This window comes from Harpia harpyja, chromosome Z, assembly GCF_026419915.1.
Source record: "Harpia harpyja isolate bHarHar1 chromosome Z, bHarHar1 primary haplotype, whole genome shotgun sequence".
Taxonomy (NCBI): domain Eukaryota; kingdom Metazoa; phylum Chordata; class Aves; order Accipitriformes; family Accipitridae; genus Harpia; species Harpia harpyja.
Window position 1 is genome coordinate 14,041,441 of NC_068969.1, and position 16,084 is coordinate 14,057,524.

The window sequence follows — 16,084 nt, forward strand, 5'->3', positions numbered from 1 at the left end:
GTGGTCAGCATGTTGATGAGAAGGCAAAGCAGGCAATCCTTGCCTTAGGAGTCTGTAGTAGATTATCATCTCTGGGGGGGGACTGCTGGCAACAGTGAGGTATGGGAAAGAAGGCTCTGACTGTGATGTTCTTCATGGCCTTTCTTCTGATGAGGCTGCAACCTGGTACTAGTCCAAGCCAGTAAAAGGAAGCCATAGCAGTGACCTGACCAGGCAGAGTTTGTAATGGGGCAGTTGAAGGGCCCTGTGCTGTAGATCAGTTGCCAGACTGCAGAGGTCTGAGATACTGTGACATTTACACATGCGCGGATGTCTTTGCAGGTGTACCCCCTGTCTGGACCAGTGGAAGGTGGCACTAGAATCACCATCACTGGCTCAAACCTCGGGCAGAAACATCAAGACATTGCAGAAACTGTCACTGTTGCAGGAATTCCCTGTGCCGTAGATGCTCAAGAGTATGAGATCTCTAGCAGGTAGAGTATCTGTGAAACCTCCTCCCAGAGGCAGGCGCTGGCTTTTCCCTTGGCTGCTGACACCAGCCTAAGATGTCATTGCCTTTGCTGTAGCAGGTATTGAGCCTTGCCCATTCCCCAGGGAGTGCCCCTGAGTAAGGTCACTGATTAGTTACTCAGGCAGTGACCTTAGAGAGATAAGGTTGTGTACAAGGCGATGGCCATATACAAGTGCTGTCACATACCGACCGTGCTGCCAGTACAGAGCCCACAGGCCAGCCAGATCAGGGAGTCACAGGCTCGAAACCATGCAGTTTCATAGGTGTCTCTCCCAGCCTCAGGGTGATTTCAATAAAGCAACGGACATGGCTTGTGCAAGCGTCACTGCCAGGAAAATATCCTGACCGTGTTAACACAGGGTGAGGATGGGAACCTGTGGTTGGAGGTACGGCACAGATTCTTGCCTCTGCTTGAGTGGGCACACACCTAGACTGTTATTCTTCACTTGCCAGCCAGACCTCCACCTCCCAGGAACAAACCTAATGAAAGGACCCTCTCAATCAGGCACAGACCAAGGAGTCCTGGTGGGCCCTGTGCCACTCTTCTGGTGGCTAGGAATGCCTGGCAGGTCACACAATGCTTGTAAAAGTAGTGGCTGGGAGGAGGATGAGAAGCAGAAAGACCTGTCCTGCTGAATCCAGCTAATGTCAGTGGTAGAGAACAGGGTAGCTGGTGTGTCTGGCCAGGGCAGGACCATATAACAAGGCAGTGTAGTCAGGATTTGAGAGGTGTGACTGGGGGGTAGCTAGGAAGCAAGGAGAAAGGAATATTTGTGTAGTTGGCCTATGGCAGGGCAGGTAGGTGGGAGCCTTGGACAAGGGAGGGAGAGGAGCCAAGCAACCAGCAGGAGAAGAAGAGAGCAATTGTGAGTAACCTCTCATCAGAGCTATCACAAACCCATTTTTCCATTCCATGGTAGCAGTATTTGTAGCACCCTTCCCTTTGGGAGCCAGGTAAGATCCTGCTGGGAAATGGCCTGCTGTGTTGAGCTGTGTTGTCCTGTCTGTGCGCCTTGTTTGTCTGGATCCATCTGCTTTCTGTTTTCATCCTAGAATTAGAGCATAATCTTTCTGGGGTTAGCACTGTCTTTGTTCTGTATCTGTAAATCACCTGGCATCACAGGGTCCTGGCTTGGGACTGCACTGCCTAAGTTCAAATTCCTGAGTCTTTTTGGTTGAGGGGATATAGCTGTGAACCTGGAACCCACTCCTGAGCAAGGCCCAGACAAAATTAATCTCCTACTGTGTAGGAAGGCTGTGAAGTCTCCTGCAGAGTAGTTTTTCTGTTAGCGAACCAGTGCTGTAACAGGGGATTCCTTGCTGCCCTGATCTAAGTACAACCTGACTTTTCACCTTGTAAGCATCTCCCATACCAAATTATGTTTGGAAACAGGGCTGGGAAGAATGGGTGGTGCAGATCAGGGGAACTGGCTGGTCCTAGAGGCCACTGGCTGAAGACCAGTGCCTGTTAAACACAGAGTCTTGAGTTTTCTTCTGCATCAGACACAGCACTGATGTGTGGATTGACTGCTGCTAGCCTGGGGTCACTTCGGATGGGACTGATTTGATCAGCTCTGAACAATAGCAGAGTTCTTGGACTCTTCGTGTATCTGTGATACAGTGGGCTTCATCCTGTCTGTCCCAGAAAGAATAATCTTGGATAGGATGGGCCTCTTTGGAACCACCCCCTGCTTTTTTCTGCTGCACCTAATCTAGCTTTTAAAGGTGTTTTTCAATGTTCAGTTGTATATTCTGAGCATGTGATAAGGCTGAAAGAAGGGAGCTGTGGTAGCTAGATGGTTTTAGGACATGATGCAATGGATACAGCTCATCTGCTCTTCCACGGTGTGACACTGTTCTTGGATTGCCCTGCAGTATCGTATGTATCACTGGCGGGAGCTGGACAGAGAGATTTGGGCATATTGTGGTGGAAGTACCTGGAGGAGGACGTGGAGTTTCTGGGCATATTTTCACCTATCAGGTAATGTAACTATTGCTGCTTTAATACCTTTCCCTGTTCTTCCAGTACCTCTGCTAAATGGCTGTCTATTGCAATGAACTTATGGGACTCTACCAGCCACTTGCTGCTGGCATTTTTATCTGATTTTTCTGGCGTTTGTATTGTGTGGTGTTTTGGCGGGGGCGGGGGGGTGTTTTAGGTTTTTTCTTCCCCCCACCCCCTTAGATTATAAGAACAGCTGTGCTGTTTCCATAGTCTAGTAATATTTTTTTTTTTACAATGGTAACTATTACATGTTTGAAGAAAGAGGAAAAATACAGGGTACCTTTCTGATTTGGAGATTTTTTTATTGATGACAGTTTACTAAGACTTCTGACTTTCCTTTTATTAATTTGCAAATTGCTGCTTGAACACACTTTTGGCTTCTGACCTTCAGCAGCTAGTGGCAGTAAGTCCACAGTTACTGTGCATTGTATGGAGAAATGTTTCCTATTATTTTTAAACACGTTTCTGATAACTTTTTAATATCTTAAACCCAGCAACTATGAATACTATTTAAGTAGGTTTTAGGTACAATTACTTGCTTTTCATCCTTGCTGTGCAACTTACAAGTTTTGTACCTAGTTGCATGTCTCCCTCTCCCATCAGAAGGGGAAAGAGATGCCTGAAAAGTCTTAGGCTGTTCCTTTTTTGGCTGTGTAGAACCATTTTATATACTGGATTATGCTTGTTGCTCTTCTCTTAGTTTTGGTTCTATTATCACCACTTTGAGGGGTCATGAGAACTGCATACTATGTTCAAGGTGCAAGTGCAAAAGGCATTTTTACTGTGGCATAAAGATCTTTTTTCTTAATTCCCTTCCCAGTAATTCCTACCACTTAGTGTGTTTTTGTTGAGATCTGTGCTTACAGCTGATAGAGTTGTTATAGGTACTAAAGCAGTCTTGAACGGGCAGGAGCTATTTTGAAACTCACAACTATGTACATATGGTTGGGTTGCTTTTTTGCTGTAGTGTCCCTGCTCCTTCTCACTTCATCTATCTTGTTTTTCATTTATCAGCAGTGACTTGTGCCACTCTGCCTGGCTCCTCTAAATTTTGCTGCAGCTCCTCAGTGGCACTAAGTTTTTGTTACTCTGAATAATTTATCAAATTTAATTTCCCCTTTCCAGGTCACCTACAACTATGTTTAACAGCACAGGTCTCAATATAAATTCTTAGAGCTCCCTGCTGGTAATCTCCTCATCTACTAGGCAAACAGACAATTTATTTGCTACCTTGTTTTTCTTAACCTGAGTTATTAATCCAGTTACTGACCTGAACAATCCCTTTGAACTGTTAATCCCAGGGTTTGTGTGTGAGGCTCACAGCTCTGCTGTTTGCAGCATACATCTGACTTTTGCAGTCTGTGGAAAGACTGGTCCCCGATTTGTGGTTCTTGCTGGTGTGATTGATCCCTCCTCTGTCGCTTCTGCTCCATAAGGTAGCTGCTGGAGCCTAGCTGAGGCCTGTCTGTGATTGGGATCTGTAGCTTCTATTTTCAGAGCACTGGAGGTCACTGAACATGTTCTGCTGTTTTCTTTCCTTGCCTTATCTTTTGAGGTTCTTGTCACTCACGTCCTTTTTTTTTTTTTTTTTTTTTTTTTCCTTCCTCCTCTTCTAGAACCCAGAGCTGAAATCCATTATTCCAACTCAGGGCCCCAAAGCCGGAGGAACCTGCCTTACCCTTCTGGGCTCAAAGCTGCTGACTGGGCATCCTAGTGAGATCAGTGTCCTGCTTGGAGACCTCCCTTGCCACATGTAAGATCACAGCCTGCCAATGTGCTGGCTGTACACTGCCCTGAGTCCTTCCCAGAGCCCTGCAGGGCATGATGCTGCTTGGCTCAGCCTTTAGCACAGGCTGTTGGAGCTCTGCTCTCCTCTGTGTTCCAGGCGATCCTCCCCTTGAGGGTCATAGCAGCAACCTCCACCATCTTACATTCCTGCCCATGTTCCCTTGGGCATGAACAATGCTACATGGCCTCTGTTCTGCATGTCTCTTGGCAGGACTATAACTCATCCTGGCAGCTCTGCTTTTGCTGATGGGGAACTGCAGTTGGCTCCTGCAGACTAACGCTAAGAGCTGCTTGTTCTCTTGCTTCTTGGGACACATACACCTGACAGCACCGCTGGTGAGAAGGTGCAAACGCCTTGGTAGCATGCTTCCAGACTCTTCAGTCTGGACAGTGGCTGTACCTGCTTTTTGTCCACATGCTGCTGACTGACAACTGCCCAACAATTATTGCTTGCTTAGAGAAGGCACAAGACCTTTCAGCATTAAGTTTAGGAAAATACCAGAAGTTTGCAGACTGTCTGCAAAGAGTAAGGCATAGTACTATAAAATCTGTCTCTGCAGTGGCCGTGTTAATCCCTTGTTCTCTCTTCTGTCTCTCCAAGACTCTCTGAGATGACGGAGGATCAGCTGGCATGCCAGACGAGTCCCAGCAATGTGTCCGCAGAACTCCCAGTCACTATCAAATATGGGGACCAAGAGCGGAGACTAGAAGGATCCCTTTTCAGATATACTCTGGATCCCAACATCACTTTTGCAGAGCCACCTAAAAGCTTCCTCAGGTAGAAAGACTGAGTGTACCTTCCCCAGGGCTGTGTGCTGAGGCAGGTACTACAGCACCAATGGCATCTGCTTGTTGAGTTGTACTTTGGAGTAAAGCCAGACTTGTAGGAAGGAGCATAAGCAGAAGGGTGGGAGCATGGGTAAGACAGAGCTAATGAATAATAGGTGTGCGAGATCACCTACTTTTCTCTTTCAGTGGAGGGAGAGTGCTCAGAGTTCATGGATACAACTTGGATGTTGTACAGAAACCAAAGATCCGAGTTACAGTTTCTCCATCTGAACGCCGTCGCCGAGGACTGGGACGATGGCGCAGAATTATCCCAGACACTGAGTGCCCTGAGGATGCTCTGTGCAGTGTCCAGCAGGTAGCATGTGGAGCTGAGGGTGCATAAGAGTTGATGTGTTGCTCTGGAGAGGTGGACTTTCTGTCCCTAGGGCCTTTCCCCCCGTTTGCTGTTATCTGCTTGGATTGTACCAGCAATCTTGGCCAATTGGAAGTGTTCTCTGCCAGACTAAGAGGTTAAGCACTTTCACAAACATTTCCATGAGCTGGATCTGCCTCTGCTTGGCGATGTGCAGGACTTGAGATGTGAGACAGAAATAACAGGGCGGCAGCGTAGAGATAAATCTACAGCTGAGCCAGAGAGTTTGTGTAGCTTGGCATGTCCATGCTCCAGACTCTTCCTTTTGTATAGTTCAGTCCATGTCTATAGTTCCTGGGCTCTCTTTCACTCTGAGATATAAGAACAGGCAGAGTTCAGTGAAATTACCAGTTCCACCAGCATTTTCTGCTCTCCTGCTGCCAGTGTCCTGAGATGGGTCACTACAGAGGTATTGATGTGATCATCAAGGTCAAGAGCATGCAGCAGAATTTGCAGAGGTGGAGGGTGTTTGGCAGCCAAAGTACAAGAAGGATTTGTATTATTAGTGCTAAAGATGGAGAGCTTCCTGTATGTAAACTGGGAGAATATGCTTCTGATGCACATGTATCAATAATAGCTGGTTTTACCCATGTCCTTAGGAAGGCAATTGTGGCTGTAGGGGAGGAAAAAAAAAATTTGACTCTAATATTTTCACCAAGTGTATAAAACAGATCCAACCAGGTGAAGGAACACTTCTTTCAGAGAAGCATTCAGGCTAGGAAATCAGCCTTGCATTGAAGGTCTTTGGTCCTGTTCTGTCAGAGCAGGGAGATCTAAAGCTGATGCCTCTCCAGATTTTGCTGCTGGGAGAATGTCAGAGCTGATTCCCACTGCTGAGACCTAGGTATTTGCAACAAAACTGGTGCTATGAAAACTTTCTTTAAAGGAACATGGAGAATTCCTCAGGTCTTGGATTTTTCTCTCTACAATTAAGCAGAGTTCCTCTCACATTGCTCCAGATGAGAGGAATGCAGACTGGCCCCAGATTGCTCAGGGTTGGGAAGTATTACAAAGCTGCAGGAGAAGCATTAGTGTTTCACTACTGACACTTTTTTTGCCTTTTGCATTTAGTTTGAAGAACCATGTCTTGTTAACTCCTCCTACCTCATCCTGTGCAAAACTCCAGCCATTAACCTGCTGTTGCGGAGTGTCCATATCAAACTGGAATTTATTCTGGATAACCTGAGCTTTGATTTCAACTCATTGCATCCCATGCCCTTCTCGTATGAAGTCAACCCCATCCTAAAACCATTGAATGCTGAAGACCCTGCCAAACCATATCGTCACAAGCCAGGAAGCGTCATCTCTGTGGAGGTAACATAAAAACTATCTGGAAGTAATGTTCCTTGTACAAAGTTGTTTCTAACCTGAGTGTTTTAAATTGGTGCTGTGCAGCATCCGAGGTTTTAAAGCATTTGACAGGCTTACAACCTGTCACAGTACATCTTCTTTGGTCTATGAGAAATGGTACATAAGAAGAGGGAAGAGAGTGCATCAAAAAAGCCTCTTGAGCCCATAAACCATTAAGGGCTTCATAGGGCTTGGGGAAACTTCCATGCTTTTTTTATTTTTAATCCTAATAAACTATTTGTATATGAGATATTAGTACTAAATAAGCCCCACATCCTATTCTCAGCTGCCAGCTTTTTCATAACTTCATAAGATTCCTCTAGAAGTAACTTAGGAGTAAAAGAATCCTGGCAGTAGGAAAGACCTGTTACTTGGTGGAGGTAGGAGAATCACTCTTTAAAGATGATATGAAAGGGCAGAGTGGCTAATGTTTTTTCTGTACATGTGAGAAAAAAAAAATCTGAGGTATTTCTTTTGTATGGAAAGGTACTTTCTAGTCCAGTACTCATTAAGTTAATGGCTGCAGCTGGAGATGTACTTTCTCCACTTGCTCCTTTTTTGCACATGAGTAAAAACTGTGAGGATGTACTAGTCTAGAAATGACTAGACTGCTGTCATTGGTATTGAATGCATCTTGGAGAAGTAGGGCAATTTGAGAAGACTGAAGGAGAACTAACAAGATGCAAGCTTTCAAAGAGCGAGGAGGCTGATCTACCAACCTGTAAGGATACCCTGACAGAGCTCTGGGCAAAAGCATGAAAATGCTGCTGCAGCATTCAGCTTAGGAAGCATTAAAGCATAAAAATGTAATTAACATCAGTCAGCATGGTTTTATTAAAAAAAAAAACAAAAACCCACCAAACTTAATCCCCCAAAATTAAAGCAGATTTGTGTAGCAGATAAGAACAACAGCATAAACGTGTTACACCTTTAAAAGGCATTGATTGACTCACCTGAGTGCTCAGGTTAACTGACATGAGACTACCTTTTTAAATATATACACATTGTGTGTGTGTATATGCATATACACACAGAGTGAAGAGTTGAGCTTAGTTGTGCTGTGGCTGAAGAGCCTTAAGAAGACAGACTATTTATTACTGTACTTATGCAGCATGGTACAGGTCCTAAAGGTATAATCTAAAATGTATGCAAGTGAATTTTTTAGCTTACAAAGTGAACTTCTGCAGCCAATTCAGACACGAGCCTAGTCAGAGAAGAAAAAAGGCTGCTTTCATCCTATGGTGTTGGTCTCCTCCATCTTCTCTGGAGCCATGGAAATGCAGAGTTGTTTTTTCCCTGATTGGATGTGCTGTTCCGCACCTGTTCCAGGGGGAGAATCTAGATCTGGCTATTTCCAAGGATGAAGTTATGGCTATGATTGGGGAAGGAATCTGTGTGGTGAAGACGCTAACAAGGAATCACCTCTACTGTGAGCCTCCCTCTGAGCAGCCAGCTCCGCGGCACCGCGCAAAGCGGGAGGGCACAGACTTGCTCCCGGAGTTCACGGTAGGGAATCAGCAGTACTGCAAGAAATCCTGTCATTTGTTAAAGCACGAGCAAGAAGTAGTGGTGGAGGCAGGGAGTGGGATGGGAAGTGGAGGAAAGGCAGAAGCCCTGGTGGGGATCAGGGGAGGTACCAGGGGTGGCAAGGAGCTGCTTTTGTTTTCAGCTCTACTCTTATGTGCCAAACATTGCCTGAAAGGAAACAGTATAGCTGGATTCAGGAGGTGTGCTGTGGGACAGCTTTGCTAGAGAGCTGTATGCCACCCGTACCCATTCTGGAGAAGCCCTGTGGCTTTGCATTTCATTGCTGCACTGAGTTTACATCGTGGCATATGCTTTCTTACAGGTACAGATGGGAAACCTGAACTTCCTCCTGGGCCGGGTACAGTATGACACAGAAAGCCAGCTCACCTTCCCACTGGAGGCACAGATTGGTTTGGGTGTTGGTGCGTCCTTTGTGGCACTGATTGTTCTGGTCATCGTCTTCATATACAGGTAAGAAACTCTAGCATCGTAAGTTCCTGTACAACATTATTCAGTGGATGTGGCCAAGCATATACCTCTTGGGCCTAAACAAGGTCCCAGTTTTCTTTTTGTGCCAAATTCTGAGCCCCAGGTGTTGTTGGATGTGTGAGGCATGTTGCATCTGCTGGTCACAGCCTGCACTGTGGCTCATTCAGAGCCCACACCTAATGGGTGCTCCAAGAGACACATCTAGTTTACAGAACACTGTTTGGTATCCTGCAAAGAAGATATTCAGTAGAAATCACTTCAACACCAATTGTACTTCGACAGCAACACAACAGTTGGCAAGGACAATCCCTGGGCTGGGCCCACTGGGAACAATTCTGCTTCTTATTGCAGGAGGAAGAGCAAACAGGCTCTGAGGGATTACAAGAAAGTTCAAATCCAGCTGGAAAATCTAGAAACAAGTGTTCGGGACAGATGCAAAAAGGAATTCACAGGTCAGTCACTGAGCTCCTAGGTTCTCGCAGCTTCAGGGAAGCTGGAAGAACCACTTTCAGCTCTACCTCTCTTTCCATTCCTACATACTTGTTTGGGTAGCTCAGAGCAGGCAATAAGTTTATCCTGTGCCAGCGCATTGAAACATATAGCCAAATTCTTCCATTTTCAATTCTTCTCTTTAATTCAGAGCACAGTGATTATACAGACCCCTCTGATTCTCCAGTTCATCCTCCAGACACAGATGAAGAGCTAAAGGTCAAGACAGCACACTTGGAGAGATCTTAAGGACAGCTAGCCCAATCTTTGTGTAGGGCAAGCTGAATTACACCCCATATTCTGGGCCCGCAAACCTTGTACTTCAGCTGCTTAGAGCAGTGAGCCCTTGTGTGGGAGACCTGGGGCCTTGAAACTGTGCAGGTGAATCGTACTGTAATCTCCAACTAATGTGGGAACCAGCGAGGAGCAAGAGATCTCTAATACTCTGTCTCTAATGTAGATAATGCCTGTAACGATACATCTGTGCTGAACAGTGGCTGCTTCTTTATAAAACTGGAAGCCAGCCCTTGACTATAAATGAGAATAATCACCAAATTCACCTTTTGGTTCCTCCTCAAGGCTGGAAGTTTCCTCATGTAGTTTCTCCCAGTGCCTAGTCTAGTTTTAAATGTTCTAGCAATGGGACCCCAACGTGCCTCTTCCTGATAGGAAACATCCTTCCTTTTCCTCAGTCCCATCCTGCTGGCCCCGAGTTCCTGCACTCACCCCATGCTCTGCACCATCAGTTGTGGGATCGTGTAGTCAACCTCACGGGTATTTCCTTTCCCTCAGACCTGATGACTGAGATGATGGACCTCACAAGCGACCTTGTGGGCACAGGAATCCCCTTCTTGGACTACAAGTCCTACGCAGAGCGCATTTTCTTCCCGGGTCACCGTGAGTCACCACTGCAAAGGGACCTGGACATCCCAGAGTGCCGGCGGCAAACTGTGGAGCAGGGCTTGGTCCAGCTCTCCAACCTGCTCAACAGCAAGCTCTTCCTCACCAAGGTAATGTCCCTCTCTGCTTGCAGCCTGCTGTGGGGTCAGGGCCATGTCCCTGGCAGCTGGTGCCAGGAAGCGGGCAGTGTCTGTTAAAGTTCATTCCTGAATAGCTCCCTGCAGCACCACGTCTTCTAAGAGCCAGTAGCTGTGACTGCCTTGTTTTCAGCAGGTTCACACACTCTTATCTCTCTCCCCAGTTCATCCACACTCTGGAAATCCAGCGCACCTTCTCTCCAAGAGATCGGGCCTATGTGGCATCATTGCTTACTGTGTCGCTGCATGGGAAGCTGGAGTACTTCACCGACATCCTCAAAACACTCCTGAATGACCTTGTGGAGCAGTATGTGGCCAAGAACCCCAAGCTGATGCTGCGAAGGTGAGTGAGCCAGCCATGACCCCACTGCTATCTACCTGAGGGGACAGAGCCTTTCTGTCCAGCTGGCAAGCTCTGAAATGCCTGTGAGTAGGATAATATCATGGCATAGGCTGCAGCTGTAAGACCAGCGTGTGTCCAGACAACATGCATCAAACGGGAGGAAGCAGTAACAATGATAGCCCTCTCTCCAGTCAGCAATTGGCAGGGAATATAGCAGGAAAGGTGTGAAATGAGTAGGAAGCTGAAGTTGCCCACCCCAAATTCCTCTTCTTTTGAAGCTGCTGTACATTAACTCACTCGTTGTGTTCAGATGCTAATCTCACTTTGCTGTTTAGAGGTCCCTGGGCTCACAGTCATGCCATGTTTCGAAGCTAAACTGAAATATCTCCTGTGTTTGGATCCTCATTAGCCTCCTGTCTGGTCCATCCTTCTGATCTGAAAAAATTTCCCTTGGTGAGACCTACCAGAGGCTTTCCTCTGTCCCCTGCTTGCTTTTCTCTCCACTTCTGTAATTTGGTGCCTCCTTCAGGATGAAAAGTGCCTCAAATAAGTGGTATCAAAAGCATTAACCTTACTGGTCTCTAAAGTCCTTTTTTCCTCTCCCTTGATCCTGTCACCATTTAGTGTGCTCTTTTCTCAAGGAGAGTGATCTTTATGTCCAAATCCTTCCCTGCTCTGCACCGTATTCCTGTGACCAACCTCATGCTCTCTTTCAGGACAGAAACAGTGGTAGAGAAGCTGTTAACCAACTGGATGTCCATCTGCCTTTATGCGTTTGTGAGGGTGAGCTCTTTGTCCTTTTGTGGTGTAGAGGTGCCAAAAGAGGGGAGATAGCCACAGCTATTAATCGGCATTAATACTACTCATTGTTTCCAGGATGTCTCACCAGATCGTGGAGGGCTCAGTGTAGCTCCTTTATCTTGAGACAAGCTGGTCTGTGCATGGGGAGGACAGATTCTGATCCAATTCCTTTCCTGGAGAGGGGGTGGCAAGGAGAGTCTCTCAGATTAGCAATGCGGAGGCAGAGCAATGCCTTGGTCTTGTGCATCCACCTGGTAGTTGGCCCGTGCGCTTTCCCTGTGCGTGAAGCAGGAGCTGTCGGTAGAGGCTCTGTCTTTGCCTGCTGTATCCTCAGTCCTGCTCCTCCTCTGCTAGGGTGTCTGTGTTTCCAAGTCATTGGGTTCTGCCAGGAGGAGCAAGCTGAATTTCTCTCAGGTGAAACTCCTTCCTTTCTGTGCCAGGATTCTGTGGGGGAGCCCCTTTACATGTTGTTTCGAGGAATCAAGCACCAGGTGGACAAAGGGCCAGTTGACTGGGTGACAGGGAAAGCCAAATATACCCTGAATGACAACCGCCTTTTGAGAGAGGACCTGGAGTACCGGACTCTGGTAAGCACCAAATCTTTTGTTCCCTCTGGGCTCTCTGGTGCGACAGGGCTGAATGCGTCTGCTCCCATTATTGAGGCAGAAGTGTAGCATCCTGCCACTGTCTCCTGGGAGCCAGGTTTGGCACATCGAAGCCCTTCCCCAACGCTGTTGAACTGGCTTCCAGCTCTTGAAACAAGACTGAGAACATGGTGTTTAACATCTATGATGTTTTCTTTTCTGAAACTCTTCCAGTGAAAGGACTAGCTGTTAACTTGCCCTAATGCCAACCATCAAAGGCGTAAATGTGTCAGATGTAATCTTATCAGCTGAGTAGCTGTGACCTTTTCTTTTCTTCCCCAGACCTTAAATGCTTTGACACAAGCAGGAGCTACAGCAGGAGGGGCAGAGGACTCTCAAGGGATTTCTGCAAAAGTGCTAGACTGTGACACCATAACACAGGTGAAGGAGAAAATCCTAGATCAGATCTATAAAGGGACACCATACTGTCACCGACCAGACCCAGACACCCTGGACCTTGGTGAGCAGCCCTCCTTGGTGCCAAAACTGAGGAAGTGGAAGAGTGGTCATTTGCTATCTGTGCACAGCACCCTGGCATGCATGATGTTTGTCATTCTCTGCTGAGTGTGCAGAGTCACTGACCAAGGATCACGTACTCTGGCTGGACCCAACAAGGCATGATGCAGGGAAGAGGCTAATAGCAAGAGGCAGGGGTGGGAAAGAAGCAGTTGGGTCCAGCCCCTTCCACTTCATGGTGTTCTTTGCCAGACTTGGTCCATGGCAATGGCTTGGGCAAGGGGACACAGGAGAAAAAAAAAAAAAAAGCATGGAGAACATGTAGGAGGAGAGGATGATTTGAGTGCAGTGCAGAGATGGTATAGTCATAGGCTGGCTCTTCCTGCTAGTGAAGTCAATGGCAGCATCTCAGTAACGTATGTCAGAGAGGATTTTTGCCCGCAGTGGTTAATGAAAGGTAGAACTTGCACTGTGAGGGAAACCGCTCAGTTTTCCATCTTCTTCATTCTTTGGCCGTTGCTGAGTAGTGGTGACATTTATAGATGAGCAGGTACTGGGGGAATAGTAGCTAATAAGGACTATGGGTGCATATTTGTGGTTTGAATCACCTGCTTGAAGAGTCACAATCTGACAGAATTTGTAGGAACTTGATGAGTGGAACCCGGGAGGCCATGAGTGCACCTGTCCCTGTGCTCAGAGACTGTCCTGTGACTGCAGGACTCAGCATTGTTACAGGTACTTGCTCAGGTTATGTTGTCTGTGAAATAGGATGGGTAAAGGTTGAGGATCAGTGGGTGTGTAACGAGGTCAACCAGGTTGAAGCACAGCAGACTTCAGAGATGCCTCAAATTAACAGTTTATCTTCTCATTTTCTCTGTTTTAATGGCTGTAGAGTGGAGATCAGGGCTGGCAGGTCATCTGATACTGTCTGATGAGGATGTGACATCTGTTGTTCAAGGAACTTGGAAACGCCTGAACACTCTTCAGCATTACAAGGTCAGAAATCAGTCTACCATTGCCTTGTCTCTCCTCTCATCTTCTACACTCTGTTATGTTCTATCTGTGGCTCTGGCTCCTGGCGGATCACTGTCAAACAGTTGGAGCTTTCTTGCAGCAGCATATTCAAATTAAGTCAGTGCCAGGGCCTGTACTCTGACTTCAACAAGCATAGTCTCCTCCTTAACCTGTACCTGAGATGTGGGCAGGTGTAGAGCTTGGAAGGAGACACACAAGTTCATGCCTGGTGGTTGTTGCAATGAGGGCGATGCTGCTGGATCTGTTAATGTTCCAGTCCAAATCAGCTAGTAGGTGATGGCACACTGATCTGTGAAGTAGCTTCTAAGAATGGAAAGAGGGGTTTTTTAACTACCTTGCACCAATGTGTCAGATCTTGCACCAATATGTCATACCTTGCTGCAACATGTTCTAGCTGCGAATGACCTCGGTCCCTGAGTATTACCATCTTCATTGTACTTTGCACATTAGTTTTTTAATTGGTACAAACAAGATTCTCTCACCATCAGGAAAGAGAGTGATGGTGCCCCAAAATCTCTGTTTCTGTCCCTATTTCTAGTAACGGTATAGTCTGTTCTGGTCTACAAACACTTGCCTGTTGTGCTGATGAGAAACGTGCCGTTTGTTCTGAATGTTGATTTTTGCTTGTGTGCAGGTGCCTGATGGAGCAACAGTAGCACTGGTCCCACGCCTGACCAAGCACATCCATAGAGAGAATCAGGATTACATCCCAGGAGAGAGTGAGTCTGATATCATGTTCTCATAAAATGATTTTATAGCACTTGCCTGTTAGTGGGACAAGTCTCTTGCCATAGCCCCAGCTCTATGCTGCTAGAGAAGGCTGATATGTGATTTGGACCCTCATAGGATTGTCAGGAAAATGAAAGCTTGAGCAGGTGAGATGAAATGCAGAAGAGTGTAAAAGCAGAGGAAAAGCCAGGCTGGGCATGAAAATGCAGGATAAGCACAATTCTCTAGTTCTGACTCTGGGGCTGAGCGCAGTCTGCAATTTATAATCTTAATACCCTCAGGTGCTGAGAATGGCCTGAGGGTGGTGATGGGAATGCCAGGCAGTTACCTTACTGCTGGGCAGAGCGAACAGCTCCATGGATACTCTGGTGGTGTGAGGGACAATAGCCACAGGCTGCAGCTTAACAGGTTCAAACTGGATGTGGAAAAAAACCTTCTTCAGCAGAAGGGTGGTGCAGCCCTGGAACAGACCACTGGGGTAGTGGGGGATCTCTCTCTGGGGAAGTTTCCAAGACCTTGAAGGGTTTGGGTGGACAAAGGCAACCTGCTGTAGTGCTGGAAAGAGTTGTACTCTGCGCAGAAGGCTGGATAGAGGCCTCCAGAGGTTCTTTCCTATTTGTGTTTCTATCATACTTGAAATCTTGCTTCCTTGGGGGTCACCTGGCCAAGCTGTACTGTGAGAGAGCTGACACTCATCTGTAAACAATTGCTTGTTTTAGAAACACCAATGCTGGAGGATGCAGATGAAGGTGGCATCAAACTTTGGCACCTGGTAAAACCAACAGAAGAGCCAGAGCTTCCCAAACATCGGCGTGGGAGCTTGAGAGATCGGGAGCGAGCCAAGGCAATCCCAGAAATCTATCTGACACGTCTACTCTCAATGAAGGTGAGAAGCAGCACAGACTTTGTTGTCTTGCCTTCCTTCATATCCCCCAGCAGATTGCAGGGTTGTGTATGAAGATCCCCTTTGCCTGGGTTGATGCATGTGCTGGTTGCTTCTCCTCTGATCCCACCACTGCAGTGTCAAACTTCTACTAATGGGTTAAGTTTTGCAGAGCCTCTAGGAGAGTGAGAATTGGTTTTATTCCTGTGTCCACCCCATGTCTGTCTTTGTGTGACCACAGAAAAAAGCAGGTACCCTGTGCTTTGCAGCAGAGTTTCTTTGGCAGCAGCATCTGCTGGGCTGCCGTGTCTGCTCACCTTCCACCTCACCCAGGGCCGAGAAGATAGGACTGACGTATCTGCTGCAAGTTACCTGCTGCAGCAAGATGATGCTAATAGTACACACCAGCCACGTACAGATTCAGCTGCAGTCATAAATCAGGCATAGTGCCTGCTCACATTCTCCTTTTTACTTTATTCCAGTGTCATTGTTAAAAAATTGACCCAGGAACTTGTCCCTCTGCTCTGTTAAGAAAGGATCAGCTTTTGGCATCCAGGTTCCCCAGCAATGCCCTGCTTGCAGTAGTACCGTTCCTCAAGGGACAGCCCAGGCACTTTGCCAGGCAGTGCCTGTGTTCTTCCCACATTTTCTGAACTTCCTCTTGCTGCCGAGCAAACCCCTTCTCCTTGTTCCAGTCTGGCTGAATATAGCTGCTGGCAGCCAGCAGTCCCCCTCCACTAGGCAGTCTCTACGGTTCAGTGCCATTCCATCGTGCTGCAAGCTCTCTCTCCAGTAG

General features: G+C 47.0%; 1 protein-coding gene across 2 annotated transcripts in view; it reads left to right on the forward strand.

Annotated features, from left to right (window-relative positions):
• Nucleotides 1–16,084, forward strand: part of PLXNB1 (plexin B1) — a 68,458-nt gene that overhangs the window by 45,474 nt on the left and 6,900 nt on the right. For both annotated transcript variants that reach the window (XM_052777727.1, XM_052777726.1), the window contains exons 16-32: nucleotides 322–473; nucleotides 2,387–2,492; nucleotides 4,133–4,269; nucleotides 4,906–5,082; nucleotides 5,280–5,448; nucleotides 6,577–6,819; nucleotides 8,185–8,361; nucleotides 8,705–8,853; nucleotides 9,223–9,323; nucleotides 10,153–10,370; nucleotides 10,562–10,740; nucleotides 11,457–11,523; nucleotides 11,982–12,128; nucleotides 12,468–12,645; nucleotides 13,534–13,637; nucleotides 14,311–14,395; nucleotides 15,125–15,291. In XM_052777727.1, coding sequence (XP_052633687.1) covers nucleotides 322–473; nucleotides 2,387–2,492; nucleotides 4,133–4,269; nucleotides 4,906–5,082; nucleotides 5,280–5,448; nucleotides 6,577–6,819; nucleotides 8,185–8,361; nucleotides 8,705–8,853; nucleotides 9,223–9,323; nucleotides 10,153–10,370; nucleotides 10,562–10,740; nucleotides 11,457–11,523; nucleotides 11,982–12,128; nucleotides 12,468–12,645; nucleotides 13,534–13,637; nucleotides 14,311–14,395; nucleotides 15,125–15,291 — 2,556 coding nt within the window. The remainder of the gene's footprint in view (nucleotides 1–321; nucleotides 474–2,386; nucleotides 2,493–4,132; nucleotides 4,270–4,905; nucleotides 5,083–5,279; nucleotides 5,449–6,576; nucleotides 6,820–8,184; nucleotides 8,362–8,704; nucleotides 8,854–9,222; nucleotides 9,324–10,152; nucleotides 10,371–10,561; nucleotides 10,741–11,456; nucleotides 11,524–11,981; nucleotides 12,129–12,467; nucleotides 12,646–13,533; nucleotides 13,638–14,310; nucleotides 14,396–15,124; nucleotides 15,292–16,084) is intronic.